Source organism: Lontra canadensis, unplaced genomic scaffold (assembly GCF_010015895.1).
Source record: "Lontra canadensis isolate GAN:19392208 unplaced genomic scaffold, GSC_riverotter_1.0 scaffold1, whole genome shotgun sequence".
NCBI classification, from domain to species: Eukaryota; Metazoa; Chordata; class Mammalia; order Carnivora; family Mustelidae; genus Lontra; species Lontra canadensis.
This window is the reverse complement of record NW_022630995.1, coordinates 54,328,450-54,349,912: the sequence shown is the minus strand read 5'-3', so window position 1 is coordinate 54,349,912 and position 21,463 is coordinate 54,328,450. Positions and strand designations below refer to the sequence as shown.

The 21,463-nt window shown below is 45.8% G+C and overlaps 1 protein-coding gene across 1 annotated transcript; it reads right to left on the bottom strand.

Annotated features, from left to right (window-relative positions):
• Positions 1-2,324: 2,324 nt before the first annotated feature.
• QDPR (quinoid dihydropteridine reductase) lies at positions 2,325-20,535 on the bottom strand. The gene is made up of 7 exons (XM_032854510.1): positions 20,379-20,535; positions 18,101-18,193; positions 13,696-13,792; positions 10,737-10,877; positions 6,769-6,877; positions 5,326-5,409; positions 2,325-3,014 (listed from the first exon to the last, which is right to left on the bottom strand). The coding sequence occupies exons 1-7, from the start codon at positions 20,475-20,477 to the stop codon at positions 2,909-2,911; spliced, it is 729 nt and encodes a 242-aa protein (XP_032710401.1). The 5' UTR covers positions 20,478-20,535; the 3' UTR covers positions 2,325-2,908.
• Between the last annotated feature and the right edge of the window lie 928 nt (positions 20,536-21,463).

Genomic DNA, 21,463 nt, shown 5'->3' with positions numbered 1-21,463 from the left:
CCGTGGGTTGCCTCTTTGTTTTGTTGACTCTTTCCTTTGCCTTGCAGAAGCTTTTGATCTTGATGAAGTCCCAAAGGTTCATTTTAGCTTTTGTTTCCTTTGCCTTTGGAGACATATCTTGAAAGAAGTTGCTGTGGCTGATATCGAAGAGGTTACTGCTTATGTTCTCCTCTAGGATTCTGATGGATTCCTGTCTCACGTTGAGGTCTTTTATCCATTTCGAGTTTATCTTTGTGTACGGTGTAAGAGAATGGTCGAGTTTCATTCTTCTACATATAGCTGTCCAATTTTCCCATCACCATTTATTGAAGAGACTACAGCCACTTTGGAGAAAAGTGTGGGGATTCCTTAAGAAATTAAAAATAGAGCTTCCCTATGACCCTGCAATTGCACTACTGGGTATTTACCCCAAAGATACAGATGTAGTGAAAAGAAGGGCTATCTGTACCCCAATGTTTATAGCAGCAATGGCCACGGTCGCTAAACTGTGGAGAACCAAGATGCCCTTCAACGGATGAATGGTTAAGGAAGATGTGGTCCATATACACTATGGAGTATTATGCCTCCATCAGAAAGGATGAATACGCAATTTTTTTTATCAACATGGACGGGACTGGAAGAGATTATGGTGAGTGAAATAAGTCAAGCAGAGAGAGTCAATTATCATATGGTTTCATTTATTTGAGGAGCATAAGGAATAACATGGAGGACATGGGGAGAGGGAGAGAAGGGAGTTGAGGGAAATGAAGGAGGAGATGAACCATGAGAGACTACGGGCTCTGAAAAACAACCTGAGGGTTTTGAAGGGGCGGGGGGTGGGAGGTTGGGGGAGGTGATGGGTATTATGGAGGGCGAGTATTGCATGGAGTACTGGGTGTGGTGCAAAAACAATGAATTGTTATGCTGAAAAGAAAAAAAAAAAGAGTATCCTGTCCCCTTCAAAGGTCCTTCAGGCTGGTCTAAGAACCAAGTGGACACCGAAACAGATTAACAGGGTATCAAATTTAATAATACACGTTATGTGTATTATTACACATAATACATTATTACACATTAATACACATAATACACATAAACGTATGGGGAATCCACACAGACGTGGAAATTCCAAAGACAGGCAAAATGAGCTACATAAGTCATCCCGAACTAAGTAGCAGGGGGTAGGGGTCTGGGTTTTCGAAGGGAAAACATAATTCACAAGCAATAGAAGAGCAGATGTTTGGTAATTCGATGTTTGCCCTGTCATACAGATGGGTCATTCAGATAAAACTTCTCTGCTAATAACCTTTATTCTGGGAAAGACACCCACTTTAGATTCTTCTGTGTAGTTAAGAGAGGGGCCCAAGTTTCTCTTGAGCCCATGGGGTCTTGCCTCCCTTCAGCTCAAAATATGCATCTGGCCCAAATGGCCCATTTGGGGTGGCTTGCCCTTGGTCCCCACAAAGTACAGTGTCTAGGGTCCGAAAAGTCCCCTCAAATAGTTAAATGCAGAACTGCCAAATGGCCCAGCAACCCCACTCTACCCAAAAGAACTGAAAACAGGTCCCCCGACCAATGCTCCCAGCAGCACCAGTCACATCAGCCAAGAGGCAGAAACCATCCACGTATGCATCAACGCAGGAGGGGTAATTGCAGTCTACACAAAGAAATACTGTTAGCCACAGAAAGGAACAAGGTACGGACACCTGCTCCTTCGTGGGTGAGCCTGGAAAACACACAGAGTGAGAAGCCGGGCACCAAAGGCTGCAAGTTACTGGACATGACAAATCCAGAACAGGCCACTTCACAGACTGGAAGCAGATTCATGGTTGCCAGGGCCTGGAGGCACACATGCGGAATGAGGAGCAACCAATCAGTGGGGATGGGGTTTCATTTGGGGTGATGAGTGTATTCTGGACCTAGACGGTGGTGGTGATTAAAGAACACTGTGAACACACTAAATGCTACTGAATTTTCCGCTTTAAAATGCTTAACTTTGTTATTTGAATTTTACCTCAATAGAAATCTTTTTAAAGAATCAAAAAAACAGGCACTGGGGTGGCTCAGTCGGTTCAGAGTCTACCTTCGGCTCAGGTCAGGATCCCGGGGTCCTAGGATTGAGCTCCACGTGGGGCTCCCTGCTCAGGGGGTAGCCTGCTTCTTCCTCTCCCTCTGCCTGCTGCTCCCCCTACTTGTGCTCTTGCTCTCTCTCTCTGACAAATAAATAAAATCTTTAAAAAAGAAAGAAAACATTTATTTCGGGCTTTGAGTCTACCCTTTCCCTGACGGCTGTAGGTTCATCTGTATCTGTATTTAAGACGCGGCTGATGAAAAAAGACGACACAATAAATGAAGTGCATTTATTAGCAAGATAAACTCCAAATGACCACAATAGTTCTGCTGCACTTTTGGCAACTGTACAGGAAAAAGGTGTCTCAACAGAATCCACGGGATTTTAGTTACACCACAAAAGGAGTTGTAAGGCAGTTCAATTTGAGGCTCCAACAACAATATCCACAACATAAATGTCACATTCAAAAATAACTCAGGCCCCCAAAACATCCCCCATATCAACAAACCTCTGAACTGGGCAGACGGGTCAACAGCCACCGTCAGGGACAGAGAATCGGAGTCTCAAATGCAATTTGAGATGACACAGATACAAGAGGGGCCCATTCAACACCTCCTAAACTCGCATCGCTGACACAGACTGAAATGCCATCTGCGGGCCTCTACCCTCATGTATCTTTTTTATTTCCCACAAACATTTTACACTGTCCGGGGAGGAAAAATGCACATTGGGAAAGAGGAAAAACAGGACTCTCTATCTTGTACCACAAACAGGATTACAGAAAACACAGGGCTGGACACAGCCACGCTGAGACAAACGACTCGTCTGGCAGGTCCCGAGGAGGCACTGAGACAAAGCTTAAAAATACGCCGGGGTGAGCTCTGTCTTTCCCTCTGTGGTTACCACCTGGATCAGGCTCCCTGAGCTCGGTCGGTTTTTCCCTGTGATCCAGTCATGGAAGGTTCTAGAACAAAGATGATCAGCTTTACATTTTCAAAGCAAAAATCTGAACACATGCTTCTATTCCCACCAGTGGCTTGGAGGGAGAGGAGAGCAGCAGCAGCCGTGGAAAAAGCCACAGATACACACACCCGGGCCCCTCATAATCTCAATATTCATTCGAATTTCCAAGTGGCAGGATTCAGCGAGATTTTAACTGAAGTACATTTGTATTCTTCTTCATTGTTGGAATCCTTTATAACCCAGCACTGTGATTTTAAGTGACTAAAAAGAAACCTTAACTAGTTAATTCTAAGAGATAAGAGATGCATTTTACTCTATTACTTTCCTAGAAATTTAAAAGAAAAATTCATTTTTTTTTCTTTTTTAAGGAAACAAAAATGGAACACCCACAGCAATGGGCAAAGATACAAAAAACAGAATATTAAAATACAATATATTAAATGCAGGAATGGGGGGGGGATTAACACTCTGTGTGGAGGGAGGGAACCCTGCTTGGGAAGACTTCTAAGAAGATAGAAATTAAAAAGGACACAGCACATTCATGTAAATGTTCGAAAAATTATCAGCTACTTGTTATACCTAACAAGTAGCTGATAATTTTTCGAACATTTACATTGAGTGCATGGTCCTTTGGACAATTTGCCAGCTAGGACTCTGCACCTTCATTAACTGGGAAGCACTCAGGAGGTCCTGGGAGATTCTTCAGTGCCGATCAGTAACCTGACCAGAGCTGACATTTAATGTCAAGTCATTCAAGGGCCCACCCTTGACAGCTGAAGAAGCCGAGAGCCGTTATTACATGAGCCCAAAGACCAAAGCACGGCTGAAACTCCCTGACATAACATCCATGACCCTTCTCTGGGGCCAGGCAGGGCTTAGGGAAGTCTCTGAAGGAGACTGGTTTTGAGGCTGGATGTGTCAGCACATGTGTGTTACTTACACATGTATCAAATGGTCTTATTTCTTCATCTTCCTCATCAGTCTGCCATAGACGAGAGAGACCACCAAGCTCCAGACATTCAAGGCACATTTCATGCCACTTTGCCAAGTGAGTTTTCAAATCCCACAAATGGTATTGTGATTTCTGGGACAAAGGAGGGCTATCCCAGCCACCCTCTGTGGATCTACAGCTTGGCTCTAATTCACACACATGACCCCAGATGTTGCATCTAGAACCTAGGTCATGGATGTCGTTGGGAAGTGTTGGCTTTTAAAAAGAAGCTTAAATGCAAAACCCAATTCAAACCCTGGGAGGCAGAAAGAACTGTGGGCCCTATTAAGACCACGGGCTCAGCAGCCACACCCTTCGGCTCAAATCTCGGCTCTGCTACGTGATCTTAGGCACGTTCCTTACTCCCCAGCTTCCAGGCCTCCAAGTCCCCAAACCTTAAGTAAAGATGAGAGCACCTCCCCCACTGACTTGCTATGAACATTAAATAAGATAATAGTTAAGGATTTAAAATGGTGCCTGGCACATAGAAAGGACTACTTAAAACTAGTCCCAAAAATCAGATAAAAGTCCCTGGTATCTCTCAATTTAATGAAAAAGAGATGTAACCTCAGGCCAGAAGCACATCCCAAACCTGGCCCACACCGACGCCAGCAGGGGAAAGGTCAGCCCCAGCTCAGTGAGGGCAGGGACTGCTCCTTATCCATCTCCCTGCCCAGGGCCCAGCACAGCACCTGGCCCACAGTGGGTGCTCAGGGAGTACGTCTTACCACATGGAGAGCTTTGGGGAACTGAGATCTAGACACACACAACAGGGTGAGAAAGCTCACTCTTTCTCTGTGATCTTCAAATGCCACCCAAATTCACAAAGGGCTGAATGGGATTTGGGGAATATAGGACACTTTCTGTAGGTCTGTGTCTCAGCACTAATTCAGACACAGGAGCCCCGATGTGCCCTAGATCAGCATCTTACCCCAGACCACTGCTCCCCTTAGCAGAGATGACAATGTTAACAGGAGTAGAGGTTTACGGAACACCTACTGCATGGGTCAGACATCGTGACAAGCCAAGCGTTCCCACATGTAACCGCCCTCACAGTTATGAAGGACTTCATTATACAGATCGGGAAACTGAGGCCTGGAGCAGTGAGACAATGTGCTCAGGCCGGTCAGCTCAAGATTCAGAGGTCAGCACTATCAAGCCCCCTCTGAGATTCACACGGATGTATGACACACCCTCGGGGGCCTGGTGACCTCACAGAGCTGTGTGTTAGCTAAGATAACACGGCTTGTCCCCCAGTCTATAAAAGGTGGACAACTGAGGCAGGCAGCTGCCCATATTATGACACCATGTCAGTACTCACTCAACCAGGAACTCCAAGGGTGTCCAGGAACTGAAGTCGGCCTCGGGCATGGATTTCCTGTTCATTGGGGTATCCAGAGTCACCCTGCAGGGCACAGACACAGGGCTGTTGTGTGTACATGCTGGCTCTCAGAATTACAGCCTCCCCATCCTCCTCAGCTGGGAAAATGCACAATGAGCCTCTGGCACCAGGGGTGGCCACACTTACACAGAAAGGTCCCATGAGGACAGTCAGAGGGAAGCCAGGGAGCCCTCCACACTTATAGATATCACGTCCAAACCTAACTCAGGGAGCTGTTCCATGACTCACCCTCCAGGCAGACAGAAACAAAATGAAAAAGTCTTTTCTAAAACACAGTCCTGCCATTTCTTAAGTATAGTTTTTATGAAGTAAACTGCTTTGCTGCTTTTATCTTTACTCCATGCCCTAAAACGTAGCAGACTCGTCTCTCAGGATTTTTTAAGGGTACTAAAAATAATATTCCCTTAAATATGTGAAAAGTCTCATCCTTCGTTTTTGTGGCTGTTTTCTACAAAACCTCGAGATTTTCAACAAGAGAATACGGAATGCAGACAGGTATGACTCTCCCAAGAACATTCAGACCTCAGGAATCATTCGAAACAGCTGGGTGGCTCAGTTGGTTAAGCAACTGTCTTTGGCTCAGGTCATGATCCTAGAGTCCTGCATCGGGCTCCCAGCTCAGTGGGGAGTCTGCTTCTTCCTCTGACCTTCTCATTTCTCATGCTCTCTCTTATTCTCTCTCTCTAATAAATAAATACATAAAAGCTTAAAAAAAAAAAAAAACAGCTGGGGAGCAGGTCACAGACTCACAGAAGCTCACAAGTGAAAGGGAACCAGAAATCCCAGGACCCTCTCGGTTCCAATGTCCACTTTCTAGAACTGCAGGCAAGAGGCAAGCCAGTCAGTGCTGGAATCCTTCTAGCAGGAAGGAACTCTACCTCCAAAGCAGCTGCCTTGCCTTGGGATGGCTGACTAGGGACCCTCCTCCTGGTCACAAATAAGAGCATCTCCCAGTTTCCCACATTCTCCTCAGACCCCATCCCCTACCACACACAAACACACCCACACAAACACTAAATACAATCTCTCTTCCACTGACCTTATAACTTAAAAGAACTATACATATCAAAATAAAATGTGTAGGCTACGTTTAATAAGGAGGAACAGAGGGACAGATAGAGGGAAGGAAAAAAAACCCCGGAAAGAAAAGAGGCAAGACAAACAGACCCACCCCTCAGCCAATCAACCACTCTGGACAGCCCGGGGACACGCCCAACATCTGAAGAAACATCTTCAGGGCCTCTGGCAAATTCTAGAAGCCAAGACAACAGCACACACAAGTCCCTGGTGGAAAGCTACTCAAATGTTAACTCTTGGCAGTGGGGCAGAGGTGGTTAGGGACCGGGAAGCCCCACCACTTACGGGAGCACAGCAACCGCTGCAGAGCCGGAAGGCATGCCGCTATTCTTCCCAGCGAGGCTCTGGCACAGCTGGTGTACAGCGCCCTTGGCCATGCCATAGCCGATCATCCCTGGGGAAGGGGGAGAAAACAGTTCAGTGACCAGTGGCCACCACGAGTGTGTCCAGAGACCATAGCACCAGTCTTGGAGGAAGAGAAGGATGGACACCTGTAGAGAGAAGGAAAGGGACATAATATTCAAGTGTTCCTGTTACTCACCCCACAGTTCACATTTATCATAAAAACCATGAGGTGGATCTTATTTTTACCGCTGACCAAACCGAGGCGCAGACAGGATGCAAAACGTGCCCAGGCTCACACACAGACTTGCATCGAGGTTAGAGGCCAGGCAAGAGCTGCGTCTAAACCCTCAGATCAATACATGCTCAAGGGAAAGATGGAACAACATCTGGAGAGCAGGCTGCCCAAGTTCAAGTCCCAGCTCCTCCACTCACCGCTGAAGAAATCACAGCCAAGTTTTCAAAACTTTTCTAATCCTGTTACCCCATCTGGAAAATGGGGAGAAAGTACCTGACTGTGGGTTCAGCCCAGGACAGGTGCTCAATAAACGTTTCCCATCAAAGTGACAGCAGTAGTGTGCCCCACTCACTGTTTATAAGGAATAGCAGTTAAATAATTCTCACGTTTTAAGGATACACACAATCTATTAATCTTCCTTTCCTCCCGCCTGGTCGGTGAATGTTTGCTGAATGAAGCAAGGCATACATTTCACTAGGTCTGGTTTCCGTCTGTCCCACGGACAGGTGGCAAGAACCGGTCTCTCTCCCCAACGGGACCCAGCTGTAGATTCTCTCTAACCAACAACAACCAAGCAAGTAAACACCTCTCCTCCTTCAAAAAACCAGTTTCTTCTGGAGATCAGCAGCCTTCTTAGAAAAACTCAGTAAGCATGCTGTTCAAGGTATTAACAGACGAGAAGGCCATCAAAAATCCAGGGGAGGTGGGGACCACAGCCCAGCTAAGGAACCAATCACTACGCTCTCCAACAGCAACCTTGAATTGCAAAAGAGGGTCAAGGTCTCAAAGCGCTATTGAGAAGCACAAGAAGATTTCGCCATCTCTGGCTTCTCTGTCTCATCTGGGAAAGGAAACCAACAATGATATAAAGATCTAACACACTCTGCATGATTAAAATTAACCAGCACACGAATCTTATGCACGCAGCCCCAGGCCCCACCAGACACGCAAGGTCTCCTCCTCCTTCCATTCAAACAACACGATGAAGAAAGAAACCAGCAACAAGCTACCAGAGACCTTTATGACTTAATTCCACAGAATTCCACACAATGTAGGTAAGGGGATCATTTGCAAGACGCATTCATGGGGAAGATAAACACTTTCCTCCCAATTATTAAAATGATCAGTGTAGTCCCTAAAGACTGATTTCCAAACACAGCACAGGTCCCTAGGTGGTAAACAAGTAATCACCTTCCTTCTAATCATTTATCCACCAGGAGATGCTATAGCTATAAGCCTGGACACTGAAGGGTGAGGTTTTCTGAGTACTTTTCCAAGAGAAAACTCTCCAATTTTGAACAACCTTTCTTTTTTTTTTTTTAAGTTTTATTTATTTATCTATTTCAGAGAGAGTGAGAGAGAGAGCACAAGCAGAGGGAGCGGCAGAAGGAGAGGGAGAAGCAGGCTCCCCACTGAGCAGGGAGCCTGATGTGGGGCTCGATCCCAGGACCGCAGGACCACGACCCAAGCCGAAGGCAGTCACCCAACCCACTAAGCCATCCAGGCACCCTTTAAACAACCTTTCTTAAAAAAAGAAAAACAAAAATCTTTCATGTGCTTGAAGGACCACTAAGCCTGTTCATCATTTACTTTTGGATTATGCATAGATTTCCCCAGATTACTCTGGGATCTGAATCAAATTTAAAAGACCTCATGACTCAAATGCATTTAACAACATCTAACTAAGAACTTAAACATGAACAAGCTTATTAATATACGAAGCAGAAATAGTTGGGCTTTTAACATCAGTCTGGAATAAATAACAACGAAAGTTCACACTGACCACTGACTCTATAATTTAATCTTTCTAAGCCATTTACACCCATTAAGATATTTACAAGTCTCAACTACCACACAGAGGTGGTACAATTATTTATCCCCATTTTACAGATGACAAAACTGAGGCTCAGATAAGTTAAATAACTTGCCAAATACTGCACAGTAAGCAACCAAACCACAACAGAAAACCAATCAGTGTGGTTCCAAAACAATGCAGTCTTAGCCAATATCCAAAACTATAAATAAAAAAGATATTTAAAAGCCAAAATAAGGGAAAAGACTGTTTTGTTCTTTAGAAAAATTAGTCTTTTGGTCATAAGGTTTTCTTTTTTAAACGTCAAGCTATAAACTTACTCATTTCTCTACTCACTTTCTAGTGCCTCTGTTCTATGTCACCTTTAATAAAAATCAGATCTCAACCAAACTAACATCTAACATTTACAGAGCTATAATTACTGCAAGAGCCATGGGCGTGTAAGATCACAGGCTCCAAGACATCTAATATGAAAACGAGTGCCAAGAAATTGTTAATTTGTAAGAGCCTCACACTTCAGTGACCTACATTAAAATTGAAAAAGGTGCTCGAGGTCTCTACCACTTACTAAAAAGCACCTCCACCCCAAAAAACCTCCCTTCCTTTTTTTAAGAGAAGAGCTTACTTAGGTAGCAGAGGGAGACACTTTCTGCCTCTCTGTGCTGTTCCCCTACCCCACTTAAATTTCATTAGCCTTATCCCAAAGGGAGGGTTATGGATTGACTTGTACCCCCAAAATTCGTATGTTGGAATCCTAACCTGTGGTACCTCAGAACGTGACTGTATTTGGAGACAAGGTCTTTAAAAGGGTCATGAAGTTACAATGAGGTCTTTGGGCCCTAAAGTAATGTGACTGGTGTCCTTACAAGAAGAGGGGATCAGGACAGACACACAAAGGGAAGACCACAAGAGGACACAGGGAGCAGCCGTCTGAAAGCCAAGGAGAGAGGCCTCAGAAGACACCTAGCCTGCCGACACCCCTGTCTCAGGCTTTCCAGCCCCAGGAACTGTAAGAAAATAAGTCTCTCTGTTTAACCCCTGAGGACACAGTCCACGGTCACGGCAGCCCCAGGAAACGAAGAGGAAGTAAAAACGCCAAGGAAAACGCGCATCTGTGTGATGTAAGAGAAAAGATAAACAATTTAGAAAGGATCAGGGTTTTGGTTCAAAGTAAATCTGCAGCTCACTGATGCCATCATGACCCATCACTTCACTGAACTTCCAGTCTGCCTGCCTGAACTACCCACCTCAGGATTCAGTGAGAATATACACAAGAGGACAGGAGCAGCTGTAAGAGGGCTGGGCCCGTGCTGGGCACTGGATATGCGTCCATGCCTCCAATGCCTCATGGCTACACATCGGTGTGGCATTACTGCCACTTACAGTGAGAGAAACTACAGCAGAATTTGGTCAAAGACATCAAAGAATCTGTTCAAAGCCCCTCGGCTCTGGTGGAAAAACCACTGCTGGCTTCTCTTACCCTACAATCCCCATTTCCAGAGGCTGAGCTGCTTCCTGGGGACACGCAGACACTCTGCCATGAAGATAAAACTTGTTTATTAACTGATCAGTATCTGGCTCAGCACCATGCCTTGAAGGGTAGATCTCTGACAAGGGAAGCTGGTGGGAATGCCAGATTACAGGACTCTGTCCCCAGACCAGCATGAAGATAATGCACCTAGAAGGGTCAGGAGTCCTCCCCCTAAAAAGATCCAGGCCTCAAGGAAGCCAACTCCACCCAGTTGTAAAGCACCTTGGAGGGTGAGGGGCTCCCAGGTCCCTGACCTCAGGGACGCACCCAGCAGCCCAGGAGAGAAGGGGGAGTGCTCCCTTTTCACAGACTGGGAAATGAAGGCTTACCTGGAGTCCCATCCAGAGCAGCCTTGGCACCAGCCAAGGTCAGGAGGCCTCCTTCCTTGAGGTGCTTGGTGGCCAGGTGGCTGGAGATGGTCGACGTCCACATGCTTTGCTTCCACATCAGGTCACAGTTTTTAAAGAGAGCTGAGTGGAGAAAGAAAAACATGTGAGCTCAGCATCTGCAGGAAAGACAGTGGAAGGTGAGCTCCACTCATGGCGTCACGAGGCCCCAACAGCCACTCCTTCCCTCCCAGTCCCCAGCTCAAGGTCCAGTCCAAACGGCACAGGGCCTGTAGTCAGAGACTTGGGTTCGAAGCCAGACCACAGGATTACCGGAGTCTCAGCTTCCTCAATGTTAACTAATACTCCGGATTGGCTCTAACTAAAAAATTGTTCTTCTTTATAAAGGGCAAGAGACTCAGAGTAAGAACCTGTATGTCTAAGTCAGGTTCTACCTGGAATAAAAGTCTGAGGGACTAGTAGAGGGATTTTATACAGCTACATTTTTTATGGCTGAAAGTTTAATGCCAGCTTTAAAGATTCTTTAAAAGAGAGCTGATAAAACAACCACTTCACGCTTATTTTCACCCTCTGGCCTTGCCTGAGATGTGGTGGGGAGTAAGTGCTAATGTACATCCCATCACCCACCAAGCAAGAGAGAAAGAAGCCACAAGCCAGAGAGAAAGGCCTCCTGATACAGGAGGACAGGTCATCAGGCAGAGATAACCTGGGCACTGAATTTCCCAGCTACAAAGGACTAGACCAAAAAAAAAAAAAAGTCATCAATTCTTGTTTCCAAAACACACAAAAGGCTATGAGGGTGTTTTGCCAATCTGATCACTCCACAAAATACCAATTTTACATGTAACTGATTTCACAGAGAAATCAATTCCTTTTTACAGAGCTTTGACTGATACACAAAGAAGGAATGACAGAATTTAAAAACCACTGACTCAGGCACAGATTATCAATGGAGGCTTAACACCACTAGGTTTGGGGAATTTGAGACCCTCAAAGGGCTTAGAAATAGGACATTCACACACGATGCCCACATAGCATCCCACAATCACTAACTACCAACACGAAAACGTTACCTTCACAATGGCAGTCTGTCGCTACCACCTTAACCGAGTACCCAATTGACATCACTGTGGGTGGGGACGTGATCTGACCTCGTTAAGTATCCCAACGTGATGTCACATGAAGCACACATCACTCAGGAGGAACACTCACCTCCAAAATATTTAACCTGGATCTAAGTAAGTCTCTTGATCTAAATTCTAGTTCACAGGAAATACCATGGACAAGGGAACAAGGTACGTGACACCTTAAAGAAATGGACAAATTCAGTATGTAGGACAGTCTATGAGAAAAGTGCCCTGAACACACCAAGTCTATCATAAGAAAAAAAAAAAAAAAATTCTAGATTAAGGGACTAAAAACAACAAAATGCAATGCACAAACCCTGACTAGAACATTTAGGTGGGGGAAAAAAAAATGATACAAGATCTGGAATAAATTAAGGAATCTGAATACAGCCTGAGTATTAGTAATCTTATGGAACCATTATTAATTTTCTTAGGGAGGTCCACGGTATATGAGAATGTAGGAGAATAGGTTTACTCCCTAAAGATGAATGCCAAAGAGTGGCACAATGTCAACTTACTTTCAAATGGTTAACAAAAAAATGCACACACAGGACACACACACACCAGAAAGAGAGCAGGAGTCCAGCAAATGTTAATTACTTAATCTAGATATGTACACAAATCATAACAAGGAAGAAAAATAAGTAAGTAAATATGTTTTTGGTTATTTTTAAAAGATTTTATTTATTTGACAGAGATCACAAGTAGACAGAGAGGCAGGCAGAGAGAGAGAGGAAGCAGGCTCCCTGCTGAGCAGAGAGCCCGATGCGGGGCTCAATCCCAGGACCTAGGGATCATGACCTGAGCTGAAGGCAGAAGCTTTAACCCACGAGCCACCCAGGCGCCCTAGTAAATATGTTTTTAAAAAATGTTTCAGTGTCAGGCAACCATAAAAATTTCGTTAATATTTTATTATTTCCAGATGTTCATGTTTTCAACTAAAATATATTTTCAACTAAAATATATATACATATTAAATTTACCTCCTACACTTATATATAAGTAAGGGCACAGTGCATTCAACTTCTTTTTTTTATTTATTTATTTGACAGGCAGAAATCACAAGTAGGAAGAGAGAGAGGGGGAAGCAGGCTCCCTGCTGAGCAGAGAGCCCAATATGGGGCTCGATCCCAGGATCCTGAGATCATGACCTGAGCTGAAGGCAGAGGCTTAACCACTGAGGCACCCAGGTGCCCCACTTCTTTCAACTTCTGTTCTTTCAACTTCTCTGTATGCTTGAAAATTTCCATAGTAAGTTGAAAAACATATTCAGCTTTATTTTTTTAAGTAATCATTTTTTATTTATTTATTTGAGAGTGAAAGAAATCGAGAGACAGAGCACCCACGGAGGGGGGAGGGGCAGGGAAAGGGAGGAGCAGACTCCCCGCTGAGCAGGGACCCTGGGATCATGACCTGAGCCTAAGGCAGGCAGGCGCCCAACCGACTGAGCCATCCAGGTGCCCCTATACTCAGCTTTAATACACACACAGTTTTGAGTCTGACTTTCAGAAGGATCTCTCCATTTCTCACATATTCTCCAGTTCCCAGTAAGAGGCCCTGAAAGATTAGGGTGGACACAATGCTGATTTCTTTCTGCTGACTTCAAACTCAACGTCCCTTTTCCCTAACCCCCTTCTATGGGAAGTTTTTCCTTTATCTGTCACATGGGAGGTTAATCCCTACCTCTCAGAGCTATTGCAAAGCTTCTGGGAGAATACAGAAAACATCTGGCCCGGCACACGGGATGGACCCAATCCGTGCCAGCTGGACAAAGAGCAGAGTGGAATGAATGATTAATGCAGAAAAGGACTCACACTTGGATTTGGCGTTGCCTCCAGCCCAGCCTCCAGCCACACAAAGGATTGCGTCCACCTTCTCCTCACCCAAGAGCTTTCCGACCTCAGCAGTCACCTTAAACAAAGGGGACAAAAAAGTGCATAAACCGTCAGGTAAACCTAAACAAGCTAACATCTTCATGGACACCTCCGTTTATTTTTCACTTCATTTCAAAGTCAGTTAACAGCACTGGCAATGAACACTTTGAAAGACTGGATGCACGACCAATCTACAATAAGCATTTTGGATAAAGAAAATTCAATGTGATTTTTACCAAGCAATCTAGAGTCTTCTCTGGAGCATCCTGAAAGGCTGGGACCTAAGCATGCCTCGAATAAAACAACGGGAGTAAAGTTAGGAGAAGGCTTTAAAATTTAAAGAATTCACCGAGAGCTTCACTGCCCACAACTAACCTTCTGGTGTATTTCTTTCCAGACTTTCTTCACGCATCATAGAAACACTATCTGAGATAATCAATTCTTTTCTCCCCTCCATACAAAAATCCCCAGAAGTGCAACTCCAAAACAAAATGCCAGTGAAAAATTATATTTTTTAAAAAGAGCAATAAAAAATAACCAACTATACTTCAATTAAAAAAAATAAAAATAGTCAATGGCAAAATGTTGGTCAATACCAGGTACATGGTATTCATTTATCTCTCTACTTCTGTTTGAAATTTTTGAAGTGTTGAAAATATACACATGTCCTTTTGTTACAATTTATCCGAACAAAAATCTGGCAAGACAGGCAATTCTGGCCATCAACCACATGACCCTTTCGCACTTCTCTAGAATGGCTAAGAAGACCTGACCCAAGTGGCAAATGTTACCAGTGGCAACATTTCAGTCCCCCACCTCTTTCCCCGTCATTTTCTAAGGACTCCAATCACTGCCTCCAAGAGAAGGGTTGGGCAATGGAAACCAACCTTTCTTCTCCCTACATCCCATACCTACATCTTTCCTCTTAAATTTCCCTTGGTCTCTACTCATGAGTGTCTCACCTAATCCTGCCTTACGTTTGTCGACCTTCCTCCTATTACGCTGGTTGCCAGGCTGCCCCGGCCTCTCATTCTTAAACCAAGTCCTGTTACCAAGAGCCCAGATCTCAGCTGCCAGACGCTGGAGATCTTCCAATGTCCATATGTACACACAGCCCTGTGCATGTTCTACTCTTCAGGGAAGTATGGAGCCCACAGAAACAATGCGCCTGTTTGACTTGTTTTTACATTTGTGCATTTTAAAATTTCTCCCCCTTCAATTTTACTCTCTGCCCAATAGTTTTCCAAAGACTTAATGCCTTTTAGGGTGCCTGGGTGGCTCAGTCAGTTAAGCCTCCAACTCTTGATTTCAGCTCAAGTCATGATCTCAGGGTTGTGAGATCAAGCCCCATGTGAGATTCTCCCTCTCCCTCTGTCCTCTCTCCCCCAAAAAAAAAGAAAAAAGAAAAAAAAAAGATTTAATGCCTTTCTCACATCTTATCTCCTCACTGTCTCTAGTGAATTTCCTGCCTCAGGGGTCAATTTTACTTATATTAGAATTGAATTTCCTCTTCTGAAGCCTTAAAAACAAAAACTGGATGTCATGCCGTTTATCCAGAAATTCTTAACTAAGTGAGTGGCGGTTAGGGAGGGTTAAAGGTTTTAAAGTCTGAACTTGTAATAACTAAGCCATTGCTCCATCTTTCTCTTTAAAATGCACTGGGGTGCCTGGGTGGCTCAGTGGGTTAAAGCCTCTTCCTTCAGCTCCTCAGGTCATAATTCCAGGGTCCTGGGCTCTCTGCTCAGCGGGAAGCATGCCTCCCCCTCTCCCTGCCTCTCTGCCTACTTGTGATCTCTGTCAAATAAATAAATAAAATCTTTAAAAAAAAAATTATTTTTTAAATAAAATAAAATGCACTGTCAAGTCTCAGATGGGGTCAATTTCAAAAACGCACATGACCTCAAAAACCTGCAATTAACAGGAAGAGACAAGACAATGAACACAGAAGAGCTGCCGATACCAAGCCCAGGTGCTTCCTTGCATTTACTTTGGCTCTCGTTACTTGGTTCACATGGAGCTACGTTGCTGAGAGGCAGCTTAGCATGGAGTCAAGAGCGCAGATATCAAACCCCACTGCGCAGGTTCAAATCCCAACTCTGCCACCTCCTGCCTATTTGACCTTGAGCAAATGCCAAAGCTTTTCTCTGCTTCAAATTCCCCATTTTGAAAAGAGAGATCAATCAGAAACTTTGTTCTGGGAGTGTAACAGAGATTAAGCAAGTTAAAGTGAATGAAGCACTTAGACCAGAGCCTGACATGTAACATTGCCTAGCTGGGTTTTATTATTAAGCCCATTAAGGCCAACAGGTAATCACCGGGTTCAGCAAACATTAGGATCATGTCAAGAAAAGTAAGAACAACAAAAACCTATATTCTGGAATAAGTCAGCTGGCTTTTTGCATCCTAACCTCTGTCAAATGGATGCTGTAGAAAGAGCAAATGAGCAAGACAGTATGCTCAGTCTGGATTATTGTTTTTCATTTTTTAGACTTACACATGTATACATTTGGAGAAATGGATTGGAAGGAAATACTGCAAAACATTAACTACATAGTGGGGCTGAAATCCACCCCCTTCTTTTTGCTTTACTTAATTTTCTACATCATATATGTATCACTTTTTTTTAAGATCTTGTTTTTTTAAGATCTTATTTATTTATTTGACAGAACAGAGAGAGAGCAGAAGCAGGGGGAGTGGAAGACAGAGGGAAAGGGAGAAGCAGGCTCCCTGCTCAGCCTGATGTGGGGCTCAATCCCAGGACCCTGAGATCACGACATGAGTAGAAATCAAGGGTCAGATGCTCCACCAATGAAGCCATCCTGGCGCCCCGATAAGTCCCTTATTAGAAAATCCATGCTCCGGGGTGCCCGGGTGGCTTGGTGGGTTAAAGCCTCTGCCTTCGGCTCAGGTCATGATCTCAGGGTCCTGGGATCAAGCCCCGAATCAGGCTCTCTGTGCAGCAGGGAGCCTGCTTCCTCCTCTCTCTCTCTGCCTGCCTCTCTACCTACTTGTGATCTGTCAAATAAACAAAATCTTTTAAAAAAATAAAAGAAAAGAAAATCCATGCTCCTTATCCACCACCAGCCAGCCTGTTCGCCATGTCACTTAAGTGTCTGAAACTCGGTCTCCCAAGCTCCAACATGGGTCTATCCCCACCTGCCCACCTGCTTCACAGAGTGCTCACAAAAGTATGGCACACCACACGAAGAACGATGTGGAGATCTCCTTGGGAATGTGGGCTATAGCGCCAGCATGAGAACCACAGACAGCACAGTCCCCCAAACAGCTTGTGGGAACAGCTCTTCAGGAAAGACTAGACCACTGAGGGGCTTCTCTGATATTTACACCAAGATGGCCATCAACTTGTCAACAGTGTTCCTTCCAGGCAGTGGCAGGATCATGGGGAGAAAAAGGTTATTTCACTGTTTACTTACATATTTGTTTGACTTCTGGTTTTCAATAAGCTATCAGTTTATAATTAAAAAAACCTCTTTTGTTAGTATTCATGCTTTGAACTGGGGAGCTCCACTTTTTAGAATGCATCCTAAGTAATCAGAGATGGAGACAAAGATGTTCACAGGATTCTTGGTAACTTAAAAAAGAAAAACTGCAAAACCCTTACATGTGCAGGAAGTGGAAACTAAGGAAATTAAAAATCACACACCGACAGTGTTTTTGTTTTTTTTAAGATTATTTATTTATTTATTTGACAGAGATCACAAGTAGGCAGAGAGTCAACGGCAGAGAGAGAGAGAAAGAGGGGGGAAGCAGGCTCCCTGCTGAGCAGAAAGCCCAATGTGGGGTTTGATCCCAGGATGCTGGGATCATAACCTGAGCCGAAGACAGCGGCTTAATCCACTGAGCCAGCCAGGTATCCCCAGAGGTTTTTTTTTAAAGTGATCTGAAGTATTTAAATAAAGTGTTATGTCAAAAAAAAAAAAAAAGCTCACCATGAAATATAAAATACAAGATTATCTCAACTTATGAAACTAAAAACATATAGTATGCATAGAAAAGACAAGAAAATGGGCCAAGGGACGCCTGGGTGGCTCAGTCGGTTAAGCCACTGCCTTCAGCTCAGGTCATGATCCCAGGATCCTGGGATCGAGTCCCGCATCGGGCTCCTTGCTTGGTGGGGAGCCTGCTTCCCTCTCCGCCTCTGCCTGCCACTCTGCCTGCTTATGCGCACTCTCTCTCTGACAAATGAATAAATAAATGGCTTTCATAAGTAGAGAATACTAGTTGAAAAAAAAGAACATGTCACCAGTGGAAACCACTCCTCCTCCCCCTCCATGGTCCCCCTACCACAGTGCTTGCAAACATGGGGGTCCTTTTCTGGAATTACCTGGTCAGCCTGCTCTGTGAACGAGTCTGTCATTTTAACCACAACACTGGCACTGGCTTCTTCATTCTCCACCACATCGATGCTGGCAACCCACTAGCATGAAGAGAAAACAGCTTTGGTCAAGAGACAGTAAGCTATAATTCCATTAAAGATCCACACCCAGAAATGGGGGCAATGGAGACAGGCAAGAGGCTTAAAAAGAAAACCCACTGGAGAAAGGATCTCAACTCCTGACCCCAAGCCATCCTTACAGGGACATGTGGCTTCAGTCAGCCTACCCATTACCAAGCCCCAGCCTAGCCCAGCCCATCAGCTTCCAAACACCTCACCTTCCTCCTCCCCTCTCACCTCTGAAGCCAAACCGTCTACCTCCAGAGACCCCTAGACCAGGGGTCTGCATAAATCTTCGTCTGTAAAGGGCCAAACATTTTGCTGGTCATACAGTCTGTGTCGAAAGGCTCAGATCTGCTATTTAAACCCCAGAGCAGCCACAGACAATCTAGATAAACCAACAGGCGTGGCTATGTCCGGATAAAACTTCAGGCACTAAAACTCCAGAAACGTGAATTTCATGTAATTTTCACATGTCACAAAATAGTATTCTTTTCATTTTTCTCACCCCACCAACCATTTAAAAATGTGAAAACAATCTTAGATCATGAGGTGTACAAAACCAGATGGCAAGCCAGATCTGGCCCTTGGAGGGCTAGAGTTTTCAGACTCCTGTCCTCAAGCACAGAGGAATGGCTTTGGGTCCTCATCCCACAAACTAGTGCCTTTCTCATGCCTGTTCATTGTTAACAATTAACAGGGTTAGTGTGAAAATTAACTGCGAGAGCTCCTGGTATGTGTAACACCCAGTTCTTTCTCAGAAAGTTCCAGCGACCCAAGGTCTGCAGGCCCCACAGATAAATATCTCTACCACAAGCTTTGAAGAACACAGCATTCATTCAAGAACACTTACTACTTCTATGTCACCAGCCACAGGGGATACAGACACAAAGAAAAGGTTGTATCCCAGCCCCTCCCTCCCAGGGCTCCTAGAAATGAAGAGATAGGGTAGGGGAGACAGAGTAGAGAGGTGAATCAGCTTGCCAGATTGTGCCAAGTGCCCCCAACCAGGGGAACCCACAAGCCTCCCCTCTTGAATACACAGATACCAACAGAATCCACCATATTCAAGTCTGGGGAAGAGTAAATGAAATTAAGAGTATATAGGAACACAGTGTCTAGCCTGCGGCCAGCACTCCTTACCTGTTCCCATTCTCACCTCCGCAGACCTTGGAAGACCCCTCAAAACAGTCTTCCCAAGTTCAGAGTAGAAGCCGGTGGTGCATTTAGAATCTTTTCTAAGTACTATACCAGATTCTGAACAAGAAGGAAACTCTCTCCCTCGTTCCTGGGCACCCTGGCCCAAGCTCCTGCGGCTACTAACTAAACCCCCCAGATGAAGCTCCCCAGAGCTCCAGGACATTTTGTGCAAGTGACAGCTGCAGCGAGAAGACACAGGGCGGACCTCCACCAGGAATGTGCTGAGCCCTGCCTGGCGGCTGGGGTCAGGGTCTCTGACCACAGATCAGTTCCACTCCTACTTGCTTCCTGCAGGGAGCATTACCCGATTATGCAAAGTAGTTGAAATCTTTTCAAAACGAAGAAGCCACCAGCATTTGAGGCGCCCAGCCTTCAAAATACCACGTCCAAGGCTGGCTAAATGATGGGGTTAATTCCAGTAATACTAATAGCTAATCTTTCAACAGCTCCTACCACGAGTCAGGTACTTTAAATGATCTCATTCAATCCGCACAACCCCCTAAGGGACAGCTACTAACAACATCCCCATTTTACAAATGGGGAAACTGAGGTTCGAGGGCGTTAAGCTGTAAGTTCACGATTTTAGAGGTAGTAACCCGTGCCAGGCAGCCAAATTCCAGAGCGTCCTTCTCACCGTCTCTCCCTGTACCCTCAAACCCGCTCCTCTTCATTCCCCTCTGGAATTCTCTCCGGAGCCATCCCCGACTTCCAGGGCCCGGCGGAGACCGAGCGAGCGGCCCATCCCCCACCTCCTTGCAGAGCAAAGGCCGGCACCTGGGGCGTGAGCATGCACTCGTAGTCAAGAACAGCAGACTTGTGTAAGCACGTGCAAGCTCTCCTGTTTTGGGGCGCGCAGGGGCTCCGGCTTCGTCCGGTCAGCCCTCCCGGGCTGCACGGGCAGGGCCCTCTGCTCCCCAGTCATTCGCGTTCCCGCCCGCTACCGCCACCGGAGACCCGGCCGAATTACCCAGTTGCGGGCCCGGAACGCCTGCACGCATCTTGAGCCCAGCGCGCCCCTGCCGCCGTACACCAGCACCCGGCGCGCCTCGCCCGCTGCCGCCGCCATCCTACTACTCTCGCCGGGCTCCCGAAGCTCAGAATGCCCCGAGCCCGAACGCTGCGCCCGGGATCGCCCGGCCCCGCCCCGGCCCGGCCCGCCCACCGACCCGGCCAAGAGGGACCGCGTGGCCGCCAACCCTGCGCGGGGCCCGCTGCTGCCGCCTAGCGCGCGGCCACGCTGGGCGAGTATCGACACCCTGCAGGTGCGCCAGCAGAGCCCCGCAGCCCGCCCGCCTCTAGGTGCCGGCACCCGCTGTGTGCAGGGCGCGGGGCTAAGGGTGGGGAGGGTGGAGAGCAGGTGTGCGCTCACGATGTTGAGAGTCCACTGGGGACACAAACAAAACCATGTATATATTTTACCTTTAAGTAAGAGTGCAGGCAATAATAATAATAATTTTAAATAAATGAATGAATGAATGAATGGTGCAGGCTCTGAAGCTCCACGGCTTGGCTTCCCTGTTTAATAGCTGAGTGCTCCTAAGCAACTTGCTTAACTGCTCTGTGCCTCAGTCCCCTCTCAGTGAAATGGGAATACTAATGGTCTGTCCTCCTATAGTTCTGGAAAGGATTTTCTTAAAATAATACTAGAATACTGGGGCGCCTGGGTGGCTCAGTGGGTTAAAGCCTCTGCCTTCGGCTCAGGTCATGGTCGCAGGGTCCTGGGATCGAGCCCCACATCGGGCTCTCTGCTCAAGCAGGGAGCCTGCTTCCCCCTCTCTCTGCCTACTTGTGATCTCTGTCTATCAAATAAATAAATACAATCTAAAAAAAAAAAAAAAAACTAGACTACTTAGAGCAGTGTGTGGCCAGTAGTAGGAGCTCAATAAATGCCCATTGACATTATTAATATAATTAGTTTTGCCACTCCTTCTGTTACCATCACTGCACATCTTAGAGATTGTGAGTTTACGAGAAAGAAAATGCCAGGCTCTGTTAGTGGGGCCAGTTGGTGGGGCTTCACTGTGGACCTTTACCATTCCTGTCACATGGGGT

Excerpts from the sequence above, each read along its gene's own strand:
- QDPR (XM_032854510.1), bottom strand. The coding sequence starts at position 20,477 with ATGGCGGCGGCAGCGGGCGAGGCGCGCCGGGTGCTGGTGTACGGCGGC. Across the intron at positions 13,793-18,100 it reads TCACAGAGCAGGCTGACCAG|GTGACTGCTGAGGTCGGAAA; the intron begins GTAATTCCAGAA and ends CCTTTGTTTAAG. Across the intron at positions 5,410-6,768 it reads GCAGCGGTTGCTGTGCTCCC|GGTGACTCTGGATACCCCAA; the intron begins GTAAGTGGTGGG and ends TGTGCCCTGCAG.